Raw genomic sequence first — 20,371 nt, 5'->3', positions numbered from 1 at the left:
AAATGAATGGACTCTAAAACCAAGTTCTTATTTACTTCCTAGGAGAGCTTATGAAGACAAACTACAAACTAAAGGAAAGGAGTCTGAGCGCTTAAATCAAAGGCTCAAAACAAAACTTACAAGGCGTGTGTATTACTCTTAATTTCAAAGAAGCAAGCTCAGAGCATTCATTATCAAATCACTTTTAAAACTCTATTGTACTATTTCATCATATCTATTCCTATTTCATGACACTATTTCAACTCTTTTCGGTAAAATTTTGTCACAATTTATTGTAAGAGTATATATTTAGAGATTTTTATGAAAGGGCAGAAAAACAAGATATCGTGAAGCCCAGTGCTCACATAATTAAGACTTTATATCACCACGTAACAGAAGGAAAAGAGCATGGCACTGGAGCTTAGTTCAAATTTTGATTCCATTCTTCACTAACTGTGTGCTCTTAGGCAAATTAACATCTCTCAGTCTGTTTCCTCAGATGTAAAATGGGGAGAGTAACGCCTAGTTCATAGGATTATTGTAAAGATTAAATTAGTTAACGTAAAATCCTGGCAGTGTCAGGCCAACAGTCGCTGCTTCACTTCTCTCCTTTCCACTGGGAAAACCAAGAACAAAATAATTTTTCCTACTTAAAAAAAAGAATTCATTTTGAACTAATTTTAGATTTACAGGAAAGTTGCAAAAATAGTGCAGAAAAATTTCCATATATCTCTCCCCCTGCTTTCCCCAATATTAACACCTTCTGTAACTATGGGACAATGATCAACACCAGGATATTAACATTGGTACAACAGCATTAACTACATACAAACCTGATTCAACTCTTATAAATTTCTCTAATAATGTTCTTTTTCTATTCCAGGATCCTATCCAGGATCCCATTTTCTTTTACTAGCGTCACTCTATGGAAAATGTTTCCTGGATTTATACCACTTATTGTTACCAGTTTTCAAAGGAACCCATTCCGAAGAATCTTAAGCGTATGCCTACAACATACAATATGCCTCATGTGAAGAGAAGTACTTTGGTGCTTGTTAATTAAAATATTCCTAAGAAAGAATATAAAAATTCAAAAATTCCTGAGTAAAACAAGAAATGTTTCACCTAATTTTTATAAAATACAATATAGGAATTACAGCGATTTAATTTTTAAGGTGCCAAATATTCAAAAGAATATTCGGGTTTAACCTGACTTGGTAGTAATGTCAAACGAAAATAATTTATATGTGGCCCATAGATACCAAGACATCACTACAGGTTGAGGAGACCCTTTTCCTGGCAATACTTTCCTAGCATAGCAATGGTGGCCTTAGAGCACTATTCGCTTCACAGGGTCTGACTCATTTTATGACAAACAAGTATAGACATTTGAAAATATTTTCTACTTCTGACTACCAAAGCCGAGAGGCAAGATTATTACGCAGGCTCTATTCTTGCCAATGTCTCTCTTAAAATGCAGTTTTGGGAAGTGAGTGCTAAAGACAACATATACCCTGAAAGGAAAAAAAGGAAGTAGAATGTTTTAAAGAGAGATCAAAACTCGAAAAGCACAGTGAAGTTCTATCCTGTGGTGGCAGATGTTGTTTATTTACATCCTGCCTTGTTCCAAAAACAGGAGTGTGGCACATACTTTAACCCTTTCCCAATGACTCAGCATCGCTATTACAAAGATCGGATGACGTGCTATGACCCTGACTCACTGACAAAGGGTTAACTATGGCCCAGGAGCTCCACTGAGAGCAAAGGTGGATAACACAAGAGTTTAAGCAGAAATGTTTATGATGAAGCAGCCTTCAGAACTTAATAGAAAAGCTTCAGGTGATCTGGAAAATTAACTTACGTCGGGAATATTTTCTCCAAAGAGGTCAGAGATACTGAGTGTCGATAGACTTGTAATAATCAATCTGATCCGTGACTTAAACCAGGTGGAAACCTACATCTGCCATCTTTACTTCTTCACCTATTTAAAACTAAATGTGTGTGAAGACAGACCTCTTCAAGGTCAAGAACCACATCTGATTAATCTTTTTCTCTCTCCTGTTGATCATCCTGATCATCTTTTGATTCTGGCACAAAGTAGTGCTCCGGAAAGGTTACTGGACAAATGGAAAGAAAGGCACCAAAAAAACCCTGATTTCTCGAACAACAGGCTTTTACAAAGGGACAAAGAATAAATCATTTAAGTTAATAAAATAAAAGTAAGTCCATGACTATTGTCACTCATGGGGCTCAGGCTATGAGCCGACTGTTCTTGACGTTAGTCTATTTGGATTCTCAAGTGGAAGCTTAGAGATAACCAGCCTTGTTCATGGTCACTGGCAAGTGGGAGGTGGGTCCTACATTCTCTAATATTTGTTTTTGGCTCCATTTAACAGCTGGCATGTGAATTTTCTGTCTTCGCAAGTTTTAAGTGGCTTTCCTGCTGGAATGTGCATCTCCAGGGAATTCAGACAGAAGGCGTCTTCCCTAAGGAGCTGTGCTGCCTTTGCCTCGGTCATTTACTCAGTGAACTGACAAACAAGCAGGACGCAAGGGTGCTGAGAAGTAGAGTGGAGAAGAATCTGGTTTTATTTTCATGTTTTAGGATCTCCTTGAGAAGCGAAAATTAGAGGTAAAATACCAAAACAATTAAATTTACTTTTATTTAAAAGGACCCTCTCTTCCCTATCATCCCTCCTGATAGCCTCCATCACAAGCCTTTGAGTAAGTCTCCTCACGAGGCTTTTCTTGGGTACCAGTGTCTGTGGGGCACATCTGCAGAAAGTCAGCCCACCTGGAGTCGACAGCAATATTGCGCAGCAGGCAGCAGATCCCTCATTTCGAAGCCGGTATCTGCCCCGTGATAAACAAGTTCTAAAGACTCTTCGTCTTCTCCCCATTCCAACCTGTACTCGGAGATGTCGGCACCAGCGCTTTCCGGACTCTGGAAAGCATCAATCCACGAAGTTAATAATTTCACTATGAAGGAAACCCTATGACATTTGCATTCAATTAACTAAACTGGGAAAGAGCAACATGCCCCAGGATATTTTGAATACATACAAAAGAAAGGAACGAAAGAGATGCTCAACTTCCTTTCAATTCTGCCCAGTAGCAAAATTTCCACAACTCTAAATGACGTGAGCCAGTGCCAAAGGAGATCACTGTGTAAACATCACCTCCACGTGAATTCTGGCTTTGCAGATTCCTCCTAACTTGCATTTGGAGGCAGATAAAGTAGAAGAAACAGAAACTGATGCAGAACCTGGGCCTGACTTACCTCCCAACTCACGAGGACACATCCATCAGGCGTAAAAGAAATACAAGGTGCTTTGCACTGTCCAGGAGGCCCTGCAGCAGTGGTGATTTCTGAGACATCAGAATAGGGACCATACTGAAAGAGAAGAACACACACAGGCTCGTATGTATGTATGTGTGCACACACACGTGTATGTGTTTGTGCGTGTGTGTATATAACCAAATGAGGGCCAGGCTAACACCATCACCAATGCAACTAATTAAGAAGTATTACCAAATGGGTTTCACTTTCAGGTGAATGTGTGTAAGGTTTTTTCCTACATACATTCCCTGAGTGGTAAATGTCTATTACATGTCTATATTCTTTTCATTCAAAAGGATTAGAAAGTTGGTTTACCAAACATTTTTCCTTCCCTGTGACATCAGAAACAAAAATATGCTCATTTTTGACACACCATGGCATTGTGCTTTAACACCTCTCAGAGGACATCAAAGAAAACTAACTCAGATACACACTGCAGGTTGATTTTTAAGGCATAAAATCTCTTGGAATTATTGGTTATCAAATTCTGAGTAATTTCTTCTGGTTACCAGTATTTTCCATTTTGAAAGTTTAATGCTCCTGTGAACATTTTCTCAGCGTGGCCCCGCCATCCCTTCTATTAGAAGGTTTACACTGCACGTCTCTTTTCTTTATGTCACCATCAGTGACCACACTGCTCAGAGCCAACCTCCACTGAAATTTAAAACATTCATGAGAGCCATAACTACCCATTTCAATAGTGGAATATGTGATACCACAAAGAGTAAAATAAAAATAATTTCCAGGCTAATGAAGTATGTAACTATGTTTTTCAAAATGGGAAAGAAGATTAAAAAAAACAAAACCAAACAACTCTCAACATTTTCCAACACAATTTGTACATATACTGGCGGGCGGTGGGAGGGAGCAGCTCTCTGAAATGGAGGCTACAAGTCAAATACACAGTTAACTTCCAATACAACAGGAATAAACCAGGCTGAAGATAATTTGTTTATACGACAAATTAGTGAAAGGGGAGAGAAAGTCAAATCAGTCCAGTTGCATGTTTATCTCTGTTATGGCAGAAATCCAAAGAGGTCGATGAGGAAAAGGGCAAAAACAGCAGCAAAATAAAGTTTCTGCAGCTTCTGTGATCAGCACCATCCAAGCTCTTTCTACTTATATAAGTCTGGGTGCACAGGCTTTCTTATCTTCTCATCGTTACATTTTTATGTTTAGTTTTGCATTTTTTTTTAATTTAAATATCTGTGCTGTGTCTGAAATTCTTTCCTAATGGAGAATTAGAAGAAATCCAGTTCCTGTTAAAGGTCCGAGACCCTACTTCAGACCAAATGTTTTCACAGTCAGTTGTGGCTAACACGGAATGGATTAAACGCAAACACATTTCACTTCTGAAATCTTGAAGAAGACTACCAAGAACTAGAAAAAGTTACGGTCAATTCTCTGTCACTGTCAGTTGAGCTTTCTTATTTTTAAAACTTCATCAATTACTTGCATCTATTTATTTGCATGGAACGCGTCTATACACCTCACGGCACTTTGGGGGCTCTGGCAGCGGTCTGCTTTACCCACACCCCTCTGCCTTCTTTCATGTTTCAGCCCTACAGTTTCTGAATCACCTAGTTCTCATCATCAATCTGCCCAAAATTCACACCACTCTGCAATTTCAAAAAAAAACCCCAAAAACCAAAAAAACAAAACATCTTTGTGGATAGAATACAGACGCAGATATTTTAAGCTCAAATAGCCCATCTTGACAACTCCAAATGGAGCAGTGGATGGGAGGGCCAGAGAGTCTTCACTTGAAACAAAACAAAACAAAACAAAAACAAGCAAGCTGGCCGTCCTGGCCTCTACCCCAGTCTAGTTTTAAAATCTGACCTAAGGCGGGGGGAGCAGCCCAGTAGCATAGTGCTAAGTTTGGAAGAGCCAATTTGGCAGCCTGGGGTCCACTGGTTTGGATCCCAGGGGTAGACTTACGCACCACTTGTCAAGCCATGCTGTGGCAGGCATCCCACATATAAAGTAGAGGAAAATGGGCATGGATGTTAGCTCAGGGCTAATCTTCCTCAAAAAAGAAAAACAAAAAACACTGACCTAAGACACTGCGGGGTAATTTAGACAATATGGTAAAGGGATACAGTGTGCCCTAGTTTCCCATGACTGATTAATATGGTCAATGAGATAATTGCAAATTATTTTAAAAATTACCAAAAGCATCTAAAAGATGATGTTCTTATTAAACTTGAACTCTGTGTTAATGATATGAGGACAAAAGAAACAAAATTTCCAGTGGTGGGTCTACATGAAATCACAATATAGCAATTCAGAAAGAAGATTCTACATACACTTCTGCAATGGTTGTCAAGGTTGGACATACACTGCAGAGGAATTTCAGCAGGGTAGAAAGGGTAGTGCTAGAACCTTCTATCTTGGTTATGGTGTGTAACCTTATACTCACCCCTCCGTCATTCAGCGCCCTCACCCTGAAACGGTACACGGTTCCGGGAAGCAAGTTGCCAACGGTGCACTCAAGCTCTGGCCCATGGTACACCTCTGAAGCTACATCCTCGGGCTCTGTCATCTCCACACTGTACTCCGAGACCTCGCAGCCACTTTCAGAGGCAGGAACATCTGGGAATGGAGAATGTTTTTCATCTTAGAACATTTTTGTGCTTCCAGCTGGCCATATCACACCCGATTTTCCACCAGGTTTGAAAAACATCATGTAGGTGGCCTGTCCTCAATATCTCTTAGAGAAGAACCCCCACTCCAAAAAAAGAGATAGAAAAGAAAACGTTTCTGAGATGATGTTATCCGTACTTTTCAAAGCGAGTACATTTAATTACACTAACAAAATAATTCCAAAACCATAGAAGTATTAAGCAAATTTCTTTACATTCTAATGCAAGGTAAAGAGATAGAAGGAAGGAAATCTTTAACTTGAAACCAAAGGACACATTAAATCAAGAGGAAGGACTCAAAATTGGCCCAATATTTTATTACATCTTAGACATAAGTGGTGGGGGGAAAAGAGTCTGATAGAGTTTTGCAGGTTTATATTCGCAATTTTACATGCTGGAAACTGCTGACACAACAGGAAATGCTAATACAGCTTGAGTCCATACTAGAGAACACCGGGACCCACCCGTGACAAAGCAGCAAAGATGAGGAGGAATTAGATGTTACCTTATGAACCACTTCTGGATTAATCTCTAAACGGAGCACAACTTTTCTTTTATGGATAAAGTTGAAAAATTCCTGAAAAAAACTAGCTGCTCTGAAACATTTTCTAGAAAAGTGCCCTCTGTGCATGTGTGGCACCACTGGAAGAGGAGGATGAGCGACAGCATGGGGGAGAATACAAACCCAAGCCGACACACATTAAAAAGAATAGGACGTTTTCAACAGAAAGAAAGAAGAGTTTTCAGAAGGAAGACTTGCAACTTAATTACAAAGCATTAAGTCTTAAACTCAATCTCCAATTGTCCAAATTGTCAATGTCAATGTGAAGATTTGTTCACTCACCCCACTCTAAGTGGACTTCTTTGTGCTTTGGTCTACCCAAAACCCTCGGTGGTCGACACTGACCTGGTGCAATGCTTAGTGTGCGAACAGGGAGACTTTCAGAACACTGCGGGAGAAACACCGGAGAGAATCACCTTTTAGTTACCGTGAATTTATCAGACGTCTATATACCAGGCAAATTCCACCCCATAACTGTAAATGCTACCAAGTGGGGGCTACGTGTTGAATGTGTAGATTATTTTTTATATAATAAGATATTCGTGTGTGTATGTACATGTGTTTTAAGTGTGGACATATACTGCATATGATATTGGTAAAAATGAATATTTCTGAAGTCAGATTTATAGCCATGAGTGTTATATACCCTAAGCACACAATTATTTTCCTTTAAACCAAAATCAGAGCAACCCTTCATGAGGACAGAAGAGAACACAAAACAACAGCTGGATGAAGTTTTTAAATGGTGCCATAAATGGCCAACCACCCACATACAGAGCAGAAAAGCAAATAAGGTCGATATTAATCAACTGAGTCTGACATTAACCAGTAGGTCCTGTTAATGCTGAAATAAGCAGGGCTTCTTTTTGCAGGATCTGGTTGCATAAGGCTGGTGGTACGAAAGTTCATCCCCTTTTTGAGATGCGAGAAAATGAGGCAGAGCTAAGCAGCTCAACCACACTCATTGTTCTGCCCAAGGAGAAGTGGTGCAGAGAAAACATGCTTCACCCACTCAAGGAGATCACTGCCCCTGTGCAGCGTAGGAGGTACTGTGGACAATCTGTGGCTTTGGTGTGGATACACCCCACCCCGCAAGCAGTCCTGAGCCCTAGCACTGCAAAGACATGGTCTAGCTGCAGCTTATTTTCTCAGGAGTCTGTCCATATGGACAGTCTAGACATCGCAGTACACTATCCTGGGGGGGAAAAGAAAATAAACACAAGACGATGTGGGCGGTGGGTTGACTGGCAAAATTAGGCATCCTAATGGCAGGTATTCTCTTGAAAGGTCAACCCAGCACAGGGCTATTAGCCACTATGCTGCTCTCTCTCTCAACATTAATAGTTTCACACCATAATGTTGAATATCTCTTTGATGAAAATGTCTTCTACCATCTCGCCTCTCGCTCACTTTCTGAATGGAAGTTAAAGCCATTTAGATAATAACCCTCTCATTTCTAGAGCACTTCATGTGCTTTATTAGGTTATTTGGAAGCTATGAGAACACTGTATGTTTGAAACCAAGGCTCCTAACATGTTAACTGGCTGGTCTAAGGTCATATAAATAGTAGACAACAAAAGAACTGCTGCCGCCTACAGATGGGGAAGGTGGGCACTGCACAGTTGCAGAGGTGCCATTCAGCTGGGTCATCATAGATTTATACGGTTTTTACAATAATTTTCCAGCAGATGGCAGCAAAGTACCTCGAAGAAGGGGTGTGTCATCTTCTCATAAAATCGCCAGATGTGCTAACAGCAGAGCTGTGTTGGAGGTCATATCTTTTTGACTCTAAATTCTATGCTTTTCTATGGTTCTAATAACTGAGGTTCCCCTTATTTAGCTAACGGAAAATCCAGGCCACCCTCAATTTTTACCTGTCACGTGTGATCATGCCAAAGTCTTCTCAGAAATAACTAAGTGACAAATGTACCCCAAAGTACCACAGTTCAGTGGAGCATCATTCACGTCTATCTCTTTATGTCTTCTAATGCATAATGCAAAACACTCTACTTTTAATTTCATGATGTGATGCCACGACACATTCTAAATAGCAATTTTATTCTGATGTTATAAATATGTTGTCTGAATTTGACCAAAGACGTTTACTTTTATACCGAAACTGAACCAACCTGACTGTGTCCACCAGTGCTGATGCAGCATGCGCGGAGCTTGTACAAAGTGCCTGGTTTCAAGTGGGTGAGAGTGTATTCTGTAGCCGATCCGCTGTACGCCACCTCCCACTGACTCGCTGCAAAACAAGACACAGGTATGAGTTTATGCCTTTTATAATCATGTAATAGTATCAAGCATTACTGATAAGAAAAAGCTCTAAGTGGTTTCTATGAAAACCAGCATCTCCTATTCTTTCTCTTTTTTTTAAAAAAAAACACAGCCAAAAGCTTCTCTTTCCATTTCCTTTACAAAGTTCAATACTAAAATAACCTGGAGTCATTTTTAACACTTAGTCCTGCTGGCTAGATTACTTGGTATCACCATTATTACATTTGCTGACTATCAGGTTTGGATGCTGGAAACCACACAGAATCTGCTGTTGGCCCAGGGGGAGTGGTAAGAGGAGAGAGAGGACAGTGTCGAGCAAGCTGTGCAAGGGTTCTGATGTGAGAAGCCCCTGGGCCAGCCGGCTGTGGGGAAGGCTGCTCAGTGTGAGGTTTCTGGTCCGTCTGGGGCACTGTGGAAGAGTCTTATCTGCCCGGAGGTCACAGCGACTAGATTCCTCCCAGTACAGACTGAGTCCCTGGCGCAAAGGCCGGCTGTCTTCATGGAACCGCACTTCAAAGACAAAAAGGCCTGGGATAGTGACAAATTAAAGATGAAACACTCATTGTGACCCAGGTTATCTGACCACTTCTCAGGATTAAAGAAAGCAAGCAGGGCCCCTGGAGAGGTCTAGGCGTCCGAAGAGGCTGCTGCCACCAGGGGAAACGCATCTGGGTTGCTTCGAGCGACTGCCTGGCAGCTAGGATGTTTTCTCTCTTCTGTTTAGTTCTCACTAACGCTATGTTTCCAGCTGACTATTTTACAAAAGCCTTTTACTCCATGAAGCTGTTTTAGGGAAAACACTTTTACTCTATTCCATGATATTTTACTGAAGTAACTTCCACAAATTTCCTCAGCTGCTTATTAGGCTAGATTGACAATTACGTCACATGCACTAGGGCCACACGGGAAAGGGGAATAGTAAAGACAGTGATCCTGACATTTCTGATTAGAAAACCTCTACTGAACAGGCAACTGGGAACAAGGACGACTGAAACAAAAAGATTCAATTAATCACTGACATTATGCACTGGCAAAGTTGGTAGTTTTAAGCAGAGAATGGCATCTATTTTTGATTTGTCATTAGTGGTCAAGAGAGCCAAAGAAATACTTAGGTTTTCACAATGAGCCACTGCATATGCATGACTTCTCTCCTAGGTAGGTTTTCTAACGTAAAAACCTAAATCAAATTTTAAGCACAGAATATGATTTTATGCTAACAACCACAGCTGTGCCCACCTCAAAGAATTCTCATGTTCTTAGCTTAAAATAGGACCTGATTGACATGAAAAACAAAATAGGCCAGGTGGCTGTCACAGTACAGAATAAAAGGCAAGCCACGCACCTGCACTGTTTGTTTGTAAAACTTACTGTTAACTCTTTCTGTCTTTTTCTGCCATACGCATGTGTGTTTTTTTTAAATTAGTGGTTGCAGGAATTATTAGAGTGGTGAGGTATTTCATTTTTAAGGTTCTGATGATTATAACATTTTTTCTATTAAAGCCTAATGAATTTTATTAGAAAGAACATCTAAGAACTTTTTAAAAGGCATTATTTAAGGAATTTGATATCTAACCTTATTCCACTTTAACCCACAGACTGTGACAATGAATGAATAAATAATCTGACTCAGACATCACAACAAAGATGGAAAGACATTTTCTAAATTTGTTGTAAAGTGTGACACTTGTCACCGGCCCACAGTAAGACTACATTTAGTCTGTCATCATTGTACATCGGAGTTTGTAGATTATCACACTTGTTTGGTGTCTCTACCTTACCTTTCCTGCTGATGGCTTCTGACACTCTCTCTGCTTATAAGAATTTCCAGAGAAAGTGTGCCAAGAGAGGAGATGAAAAAGTTAATTATTCTATTAATTAGGACCTCTGGCTTAAAGAAATGACATAGAAAATTTAAAAACATGATAAAAATGTACATTTTGAGCAGACTCTGATCTCTGACGCTGTGTTTGAAAGAGAAAAACTGTCAACGTGTGACCAAGGTTTGTTTATTGTAGTAGCGCTATCACTAATGATTACCCAGTATTACGATACAGATGTTTATCACATTAAAAAACAGGCTTGCCAAAGGATTTGAATAACACAATTTCCAAAACCTTCACCTTCGGAGTTTCCATCAGTGATCTCCAGCAAGTACTTGAGTATTTCTGAACCACCATTGTCCTTCGGAGGATCTGGAAAGTAATCAAATGTGTTATTAGTTATGAAAAGGTGTTGATTTTTATTAGTAAATATCATTAGAACAGAAAATCATATAATGTTATACTGACTTAATTCTGAATTGAACCAAAAGGCAAAATAATACATTATTTCACCCGACTCTTTTCTTGAAAAACAAAAGAAACAAACAAAAATATCAAGAAATCCTGAATACTATCAGATTATTACAGCTAAGGAATGTCAAAGAGTTAGCATTTATAAAGTGAAAGATGAGCAAAATACAAAATATGAACTGATTTTTCTAGAGTAATGTTAAGAAATTTATGAATTCTGAATCCTCCTCTTTAACCTTTAGTGATTTTTATATAAGATGAAACATTTATGCATTTCTTTAATTATTTTATTCTCTTTTATTTCACTTGTCTTATCAGTGACCAGATTCTTTGGAGAGATGGAGAGGGAAGGAAAGAGAAGTGCAGAACTTACTGACAAGATAAATAAAACAGCAGAATGTAATAAATCTGTTCCATCGCAGTTCGCTACTAAGCAAATTTTATATCCCAGTGAACCTGACATGGAACCGGAGTTGTGGACCAATGGAACGTGCACCAAACAGGTGGCTTGAGGAAGAGGTTCCAGCTCATTACCAGAGCCCTGTGGCACTCTGATTATTTAGTCCACTGCAACTCTGTTCCTGCAAGAGTCTTCTTTTCAGGGCAGAAAATTCTGCAAGACTATGCAGAATGTACCTCCACTGTCAGTCGGTCATCTCTGCATTTTAGCTCTACCCTCAGGTTACTCATTTAGATTTAGGGACTGCTTCCCTTCTCTCTCCGCCTGGTATCTCCATTAACGTATACGTACTTCAGTAATAGACATTAAACAATAATTACGAAGCTAAACATTACAGCATAAGGCTAATGAAAGTAAATATCCAGTACTGACAGAACTTTCTAGGATTTTCTGAGGAAAAAAGCTTTACAGTCTGGCAAAAAGCACATCTATATTTTTACAGTTTCTCTTAAGCATATCCATCTCCCAGGGAAACAGATACCCTAATAATTCTGCCTCAAAATTATCAGGTAACTTTATGTCTCAGTGGTTGTTCTCCAATTACAGTTTATAATGTTTTAAATTCCCTTCATCTTACTTGGCTGCCAGGTAAAATCTTATTTTAAACTTTTACGTTTTTTCGTCTTTTAGGTAGCTATTATTATGTGATGTTAGTGATAATTATATACATCATGCCAGCTTTACATATAACTGCAAATGTTTATCAACATTCTAACCACATTCATTTCCTTGAAATAATCCACACAGCAGGTGAGCCAGGCTCCCCGCCCCCACCACCATATGATGAACTTCAATATGAAAAACTCCTGAAGTTCAAGACTTCTGGTTACATACAAACGACAACAAAAACTAAGTTTTCCTAATTCATTTTAAATTGAACATTCTGTACATCAAAATTTACTTATGATGACATATCTAAATTTTGAAATTTATTTTCAATATTAACTCCATTAATCAATTTTTTACATTAAATATTACTACTTTTTAAAGGGCAAGCTATTGAAGAATGAAACACATATTCAGAGATTACTACATTCAAACCAATAATACATTAAAAATATAGGAAAAGAACATGTAATACAGGAAAATCATCAAGAAAGTGAGATGCTCTTAAAACTGTCCACTTTTACCAATTGTGGAATTCTCTGGATGTTTCTCGTACACATATTCCAAATGTGTAAAATTCCCACAAATAATACTGCCCTTTTATTTTTTATTTTGGTTTCTTGCTACTGAAATTACAGTAGTCTCCCCTTATCCAACAGAGACATGTTCCAAGACCCCCAGTGAATGCCTGAAACTGTAGATAGTACTGAACTCTGTATATGTTTTTTCCTATACATACATACCTACCTATGATAAGCTTTAATTTATAAATTAGGCATAATAAGAGATTAACAACGATAACTGATGATAAAATAGAACAATTATAACAATACACTGTAATAAAAGTTACCGTACATCTTAGCGACCTCAGCACACGATGTTTTACCTTTCCTTATTAAGTTGAGAACTTTCACCTTTTCCCTTAAAGGAAGCTCCTCATGGCTTCTCTTGGGCATATCTGAACTGCCAGCATCACTACTCTTGCGCTTTGGGGCCATCATTAAGTAAAATAAGGGTGACTTGAACACAAGCACTGTGATACCATGACAGTCGATCTGATAACTGAGCAGGCTCCTAAGTGACTAATGGGCGGGTACTGTATACAGTGTGGATCCACTGGACAGAGGGATGATTCATGTCTGAGGTTGGAAGGAACAGGATGGCGATACTCAGAATGGCACGCAATTTAAAACTTACGAATTATTTCTGGAATTTTCCATTTAATATTTTCAGACTGTGGTTGACCGCAGGTAAATGAAACTACAGAAAGCCAAACCGTAAATAAGGGGAGACTATTGTGATCAATTTTTTAAAATCTGTCTAAAAAGAAGCAACGGCAGCAAAACATACCCCATTTGACACTAAAGCCATGAGATGTAACTGGTCCTTTAATGAGGGGTCTTGTAGGAGGTCCAGGCCTGTCAGGACTCGTCGTACACACCAAAACTTCACTGGGACAGCTTTTCCCTTCCATATTAGAAGCAGTCAGCTATAACACAACCGAGAAAACATTAATGCGCTTTAGACATTAGGTATTAAATCAATGGTGACTTTTTGATACGGTAAGATTAAGGCATCCATAACTCAGACACACACACACACACACACACACACACACACACATCTTCTCTCTCTCTCTCTCTCAGTCTCAAACTACTGATTTGTAAGTGTTTGTTTCATGGCATACTTATGTTCTGTATAGTTGGCTATTAACAATTAAAAACAAAACGATAAGGTGGGTTTTAGCTAAAGACGTTTTTACCCCTCCAGGAAGACATAACAAATCTACTATACCACCACCTATTTCTTATTCTTTTGTGGAAGGAAAATATGGCAGGAGAAGCAGGTAAAAATAACCTTGCTCATTTAAGAGTAGGGCAATGCCACCTTGTGGAGAAACGCTTGTAGCATACCTATGTTCTCAGAGCCGGTGCCAAATAACAAGGGTTTTTTAAAATATCAAAACCTATCATTTTCCTCAAACAGTCACACTCTTGACTTGATAATTTGACAACTCTTTACTGAGCGACTACTATGTGACTACTATGTGGACAAAGCCTTGCCCACAAGAAACTTACATGCCAGTTGGAGAAAGTGATTAAAAAATGATTAAAAAAAATATATATCTATTTTCTCTTCCTCCAAAAGAGAAGGAAAAGTGGAATCAGAAGAAAATCTTCTCTCTCCAAGATGCACACTGTCCTATTAGAAAATCTAGTACTGAGCACAGATCAATACACTAGGCTGCAGCACAGAATGCAGCATCCCAGTTTCTCTCTCAATGATTGCAAAGCATTGTTTTTGGCTACAACACAAAGTCCTACGGTGTCACTAAGGTGGTTGTTAATGGCCAAAGCCTAAGTAGGGAGGGAGGGGGTAATAGAGGAGAAAAATAAAAACAGCTGGGGGAAAAAAAATGGGCAGCAGAGCACAGGCAATTGGAGACTAAAAGAGAAATGATGAAAAGGATAAAGATGGGAGAGAACGAAGTGAAGTGCAGGTGAGAGACAGGTGCACGGGGCATCTGGTTTGGGTCTTCCCAGGTGAGTGCATCTGGCCATGCTGTAATGCCATTTATTACAGCACATTACGACAGGTTTCCCTCTCAAAAGTGGATTTTAAAATTAAAGTATGGTGTGCATTTTATAAATGTTACTTTAAAAATGTAAAGTGCAGTGAACTTAAAAAATTTTTTAACCTAGAGAGTCAATTTGAAACGGTAAACGGGTGAAACACAAAACAGCTTTTCAAGCAGCTCAGGTACCAAAATGACTGACTCACCCTGAATTTATACTGTGTGCTTCTTTTGAGATTTTTCACAGTATAGGTTAAATCCTCTCCAGTGTATTTTGGGTGGAAAAGGTTATCCTGAAAAGGCAAAGCCAGAAAGAAACATCAGTATCATAAAATCTGGGTATTAAACACCTTGATATGTGGGATTTTTATGTTGCCTCTTCCCATGATCACCAGTGGGCCAGAGGAGCGGCAGCTACTGCAACGGAGTTTATCAGAAGCCCCTGGTGCTGTGGAGAGCATTCTAGCTTAAGCAAAAATCTAACTCTGTCACATTGTAATTTCTCCGGGGTCTGTTCAAGCTCATTGAGAGGCTAATACTAATTTGAAGGAGAACAATGCTTTCTCTTTGAGAGTAGGTAAATTTGCTTTAGAATAGGTGCCACCATATGCTTTTCTCACAGAGCAAACTTTTCCTGGTTACTCAATAAGCATTTTAAACAAAGAATGTAACCACCAAGCAGTACATGTAACAAAGCAGTATGTACATGTAAAACAAAATTTATTTCACAACATTGTCATGAAAAAAGCCTCTAGTACTGACGTCTTCACTGTCAAGCTGCAATGTGCTAGGCAATAAACGGTGGCTGAGGTTTCTGACCACACAGTGTCCTCTTCTGGCCAAGTGAGAAAGGACAGCTTGGATGGGGAAGGCATGATCCTTTAAGAGGATAAATAACCCATTAAAAGCTGAATGTACAGGATTCTTTCAGTAGTATTCTCTATCACCCATCCATCCCTCCAGCCAGCCAGCCAGCCATCCCTCCATCCATCCATCCATCCATCCATCCGTCCAATATTTCTGAGCCCCTTCTATGCATCAGGCTCTCTTCCACGCTCTAGGGGTTCAGCATTGCCCAAGAACAGACAGGGCCTTGCCCACAAGAAACATACATGCCAGCTGGAGAAAGCAATTGAAAAATATACATATAAATATGAAGCATGTCCTGTGGTGTTAAGTGCTACGACAAAAATTTAAGCTGGGTAAAAGGACAGAGCAGGAAACCTACTGAAGCGCTGCTTTCTGTAGCTGCGTAGGTTAAACAAGGCAGCCACATGTGGCTCTTTAAATTAAATATAATAAAAAATTCAGTTCCTTGGGCCCACAGCCATATTTCAAGTGCTCAACAGTCACATGTGACAAGCGCTGCCTTACTGGACAGCACAAACATTAACCAGAGAGTTCTAGTGGGCAGTGCTGTTTCACAGGGTAGTCAGGGAAGGGCTCTCCAAGGAGGCGACATGTGGGAAGAGCCCTGAATGAAATGAAAGAAGTGAGTCAAAGACATGTGGAAGGGCATTCTAGCTGCAGGGCATAGGGAACTGTAGAGGCCCTGAGGCCAGGGCATGCCTGGCATGTTCAATCAGACTCAAGTGGCAGGAACAAGGGCAGATATGAAGACTCCAATCGCGTAGGACCTTGTAGGTACTGTGACAGCTCTAGTTTTTACTCTGGGAGAGGGGGAAAGACACTGAGATGCGAAGGGTTCTGAGCAGAGCCCTGACATGACTGTACTTTAACAGGATCTCTCAGGCTTTGTGTGGAGAATAGACTGTAGTGTAGTGAGGCTGAAGGTAGGGAAAATACTTCAGAGGCCATTGCAATAATCCAGGGGCGAGATGATGGTGCCTTATAAAGGGATAGTGGCTGTGGAGATGTTAAGAAGTGGTCAGATCTCTGGATAATTTCCGAAGGAAGATTCAAAAGGATTTGCTGATTATATACAGAGTCAAGGATAACTCGATGGGTGTGTGGCTTCTCCAAATGAAAGCCTGGAACGCCGTTTACTGAGATGGTGAAGAACGGGATGGACAGATGGTAGCAGCGATAGTGGAGAAATCCAGAGTTTGGTTTTGAACTCATGTAGCTAATCTAATTTCATGGTGTCCTGTAGTTACAAGAATACCGACTTACACAGAGCACATGCAAGGGTGTAAAATCTGCAAAACTCACATTTTCATCCTCTTGGATTTCCAAAGTATAGGTGACCACTTCCTCAGGTGAACAGCCTTCTGGTTTATTCCACTGCAATGTGACCCATGTGACCCCAGCTCGAACAAGTCTTGGTGCAGACGGCATCTGAGGAATGTTTCCTAATGTGTAGCATACCACCTCTTGGCTATACCCACTGTAGAGAAGCAAACCCAGTGAGACACAGGTTTAGGAGCAAGTGAGGAGTCTTGGCATTTTGAAAGAGGAAGGATAAACCTACCTACCACCCAACTCGCTTGGGTCAGAAAGTCTGGGGCCTGACTAGTTCAGCAAGCAAACGAAGGCAAGGATCCTCTGTGGACATTCCCTACCACAACTCTCAATCTGCCCCATTTCCCTGCTTCAGTCTACTGCCAAAAAAGCAAACCATTTTCAGGACAATGTATTTAAGAATTTATTTGCCCCCAAGAGCACCCAGCACAACACAGTGCAATGTTTACCAAGCTATGAGGCACAGCTACCAAGGTGTCTTCAAATCAATGTGAGCACAGATAACTGGGTTGATGAAATTAATGTTTTACAAATATATACAGTGCTATTTTTCAAAAGTTTGTGGGTGTTTCCAATTCATTTACAAATTCTCGAACCATAGAAGCCTTTATCATCTTTCAACCAGTGGCCTCTAAAAATACAATGGCTATCATGGGTGGGGAGGGAGGGCTGTAAAACCTTGTGATGTTAAGAAAGTTCTTTCGGCTGGAAAAAAGGTGGAGGACCAGCGATGTGCTGAACCGTTAAGATTTTCAATAAGCAGTGATGAAAGAAAAAGATTTTTCCGTTAATTGAAGAGTTACCCAGGAAGTGCAATTGAAATACGGTCTTTCAAAGCATCTTTAATCCATTGAGGCTTCCCTGTACACCTGTTCTTGCCTTTCTTCTGCAGCTTGGAGGCAAGCTGTGGTGTCCTAGACAGTCCAGATTTTTCCCCAATCCTATGAGTATCTGTCCCGGGCTTGACAACAATGGCTGGCTCAGCATCCCTTTCCTTGCATCAGGAAACACTCACATATAATTGAAAAAGACAACTGAATGAGTAGCTTGCTAAAGTGATGAAAGAAAAAGGCACACGATCTGAAAAAAAGAAAGCCCCAAGAGAGATTCCTTTCAAAATCTGCACTGTTACCTTGATCTTGGTTTTCAGAGACCCCTAGTGGGGCCTTTGCATTACAGCAAAAGGCCTTCGCCTTACTGCAAAGAGGCCACACAGCGGCATTTATCCCCTCAGAAGGGGCCTTCTACCCTCTGATTAGGATTCCTTCTCAGAAAATCTCAAACTGGTTCAGTGTGGAGGCAAGAGGCGCCCTTATGCCTTCCGGCAACATTAGAGGAAGACTCAGAATGACCACACAAATGTGTAATGACACAAGGACAAGGAGTGTCATACCTGGTGCCAATGTCATTCCGAGCAGCCAGCCTGAACGTGTACCCCATTGCCGGACAAAGCTTTGTCAGCTTGCAGTGCTTCTGGCTCCCAAAAAAGCACTGTCTGAAACCACTGTTCCTTTTTCCCTAAAAGAAAACATGAAACAATGCACATAAATTTTAAAAATGACCATAAGAAAACGAAGGAGCATTGTGAGTAACTGTTTAATTTCCCAGTTTGGATGAACAAAACTAAGAGAAGGAAGGCTTCTAGGGAAGCATTCACGTTGCACATAAAGTGCTCTACAATGAAATGTCATCCTTAATATAAAGGCGCTACAGAAAATTCTAGAACTGAGACAGGTAATGTACTGTACTTGTATTTCTAAAGTGGTTTTTGGTTAACAAAATTAAAAAGGCCCTTTCAGGTACAAGGCAATGGTCAAGTTAAGGATCATAATCTCTAATATCTTCTTCACTCAAGTTGGTCAGACTGGCCAATGTGACCAACAAGAGTCAGTTTGCAGCCTCACAGGAATCGCCAGCCCTGGAACTGCACAGCCTTCCCCAGCAACCGCTGAGCACCTGAGGACCACTCTGTGCAGCTCAGCGAGCCACAGGAAGTCCTCCCCAGTCTTCTCTCCTCTCTCCCTCCCTGCAGCAGCCCCCAATCCCCGTGTGTGGACATTCCAGCATTGGTGAGCTGTTTTGTCACTGACGCCTTTGCCTCATCTTGTCCACATCTGCTTTCCTCCTAACACTATCTTGGACAAGCTGGGAGTTCATCAATGCTTGGAGAGTTGAACTAAAAGTCTGATAGGCACTTGGAACATCGGTCAAATTCATCTCTATGTATTACAGCCCTCTTAAGTTTCTCATGAGGCTGGAAATGTATTTTTAATGTGTTCCTAGCCTTACATGATGCTTCAAATCCCTTAAAGTAAAAAGAAAACACTCCAGTGGGTTCTCTTAATAGATCTATGAGTAAGAGAAAGACCTTAACCATCCTGGTGCCATGCTCAGAGGCATGGAATACTCATATCAGCAATCTGCTAGAACAAATATTTCAGACCCATAATCCACAGTATTTCATCTACATTTATCTATGCAGACTTACTCTTGGTTGATTCTTGCAAAAGAAAACCACATGCTAACACTGAATAAATCTTAACATTCTAATCAGACAGCTGGGCCCAGTGCCTTCAGGAATACGTTTGAAGTTCTCAATTTATTTTATCAAGAATGAAGAAAGCACATTCTTCTCCTAAGCAAATTTAAAGCATTTCCTTTCTTGAAGCAGGCCTCTAAATGCTTACGACTAAAACACATCCCAGGTGAAGTTTAATTAAAAATTAAATAAATATGCCACTAGCTTAAAGTATCACTAGGGTGAACAGATTGACAACAACCATGCCACACTCACACCGAAGCTAACTCTTCCCCACCCCACCCTCCCTCAGCAAGGTAGTGTCCTTTCCAAGGGAGGGCCTGGAAGTCCTAATGGTCTTCAAGATCCAAAGGTCACTTCACCAAGGGTTCAAAGTACATCCAGGTGCAACAATGAAAAAAAAAAAGGCAGTAAAGCCTAACATTTTTCAGCTGCTACATATCATGCCCTGCCGATGATTACTTTAACCTTGAGTGTTAAGGTGGCTGCAGACAATTTATTCATAGGCAAACCGGTTATGCATACATTTGCATAATTACATCCAGTGTCTGATTATACTCTCCCAGGCCCTGGTGTGTTTTGTTATCCATTTCAGGCTGCAGCATGATCTACCTTCTTTCCTCCTCTATTTCTGAACTCTGGAGTAAACAGTGCAAGAAAGGCACATCCTGCTGCCACAGAAGCCTCAGCCCTTCCAAATCTGACGCTGGCTCCCCTTCAATGCCTCATTTTTCCTATTTCTTTCTTTGGTCTCCTTTGCCCATTTCTGGTGCTTAGAACTACGGCCAGTAAATAGAAGCCAGTCTGTTCCTTACTAGGTTGATTTAATATGGTGAAAACCAGACTGCCTGTGGCTTAAATGAAAAAAAAGAGTGGGGAGGCATCAATGATG

General features: G+C 40.3%; 1 protein-coding gene across 10 annotated transcripts in view; it reads right to left on the bottom strand.

The window, feature by feature from the left end:
- FNDC3B (fibronectin type III domain containing 3B) overlaps positions 1–20,371 on the bottom strand; it is a 357,231-nt gene that overhangs the window by 74,405 nt on the left and 262,455 nt on the right. For 7 of the 10 annotated variants that reach the window (XM_070243255.1, XM_070243250.1, XM_023623306.2 and 4 more), the window contains exons 12-21: positions 18,334–18,458; positions 16,911–17,085; positions 14,945–15,031; positions 13,514–13,652; positions 10,927–10,998; positions 8,656–8,774; positions 6,809–6,914; positions 5,742–5,914; positions 3,260–3,373; positions 2,774–2,923 (exon numbers count right to left, since the gene is read on the bottom strand). In XM_070243255.1, the coding sequence (XP_070099356.1) occupies positions 2,774–2,923; positions 3,260–3,373; positions 5,742–5,914; positions 6,809–6,914; positions 8,656–8,774; positions 10,927–10,998; positions 13,514–13,652; positions 14,945–15,031; positions 16,911–17,085; positions 18,334–18,458 (1,260 nt within the window). The remainder of the gene's footprint in view (positions 1–2,773; positions 2,924–3,259; positions 3,374–5,741; positions 5,915–6,808; positions 6,915–8,655; positions 8,775–10,926; positions 10,999–13,513; positions 13,653–14,944; positions 15,032–16,910; positions 17,086–18,333; positions 18,459–20,371) is intronic. The other 3 variants (XM_023623308.2, XM_070243254.1, XM_070243253.1) reach the window with 1 other exon arrangement.

The sequence above is a fragment of the Equus caballus genome, chromosome 19, assembly GCF_041296265.1.
Source record: "Equus caballus isolate H_3958 breed thoroughbred chromosome 19, TB-T2T, whole genome shotgun sequence".
In the NCBI taxonomy this organism is placed as follows: domain Eukaryota; kingdom Metazoa; phylum Chordata; class Mammalia; order Perissodactyla; family Equidae; genus Equus; species Equus caballus.
This window is presented reverse-complemented; position numbering and strand designations above follow the sequence as displayed.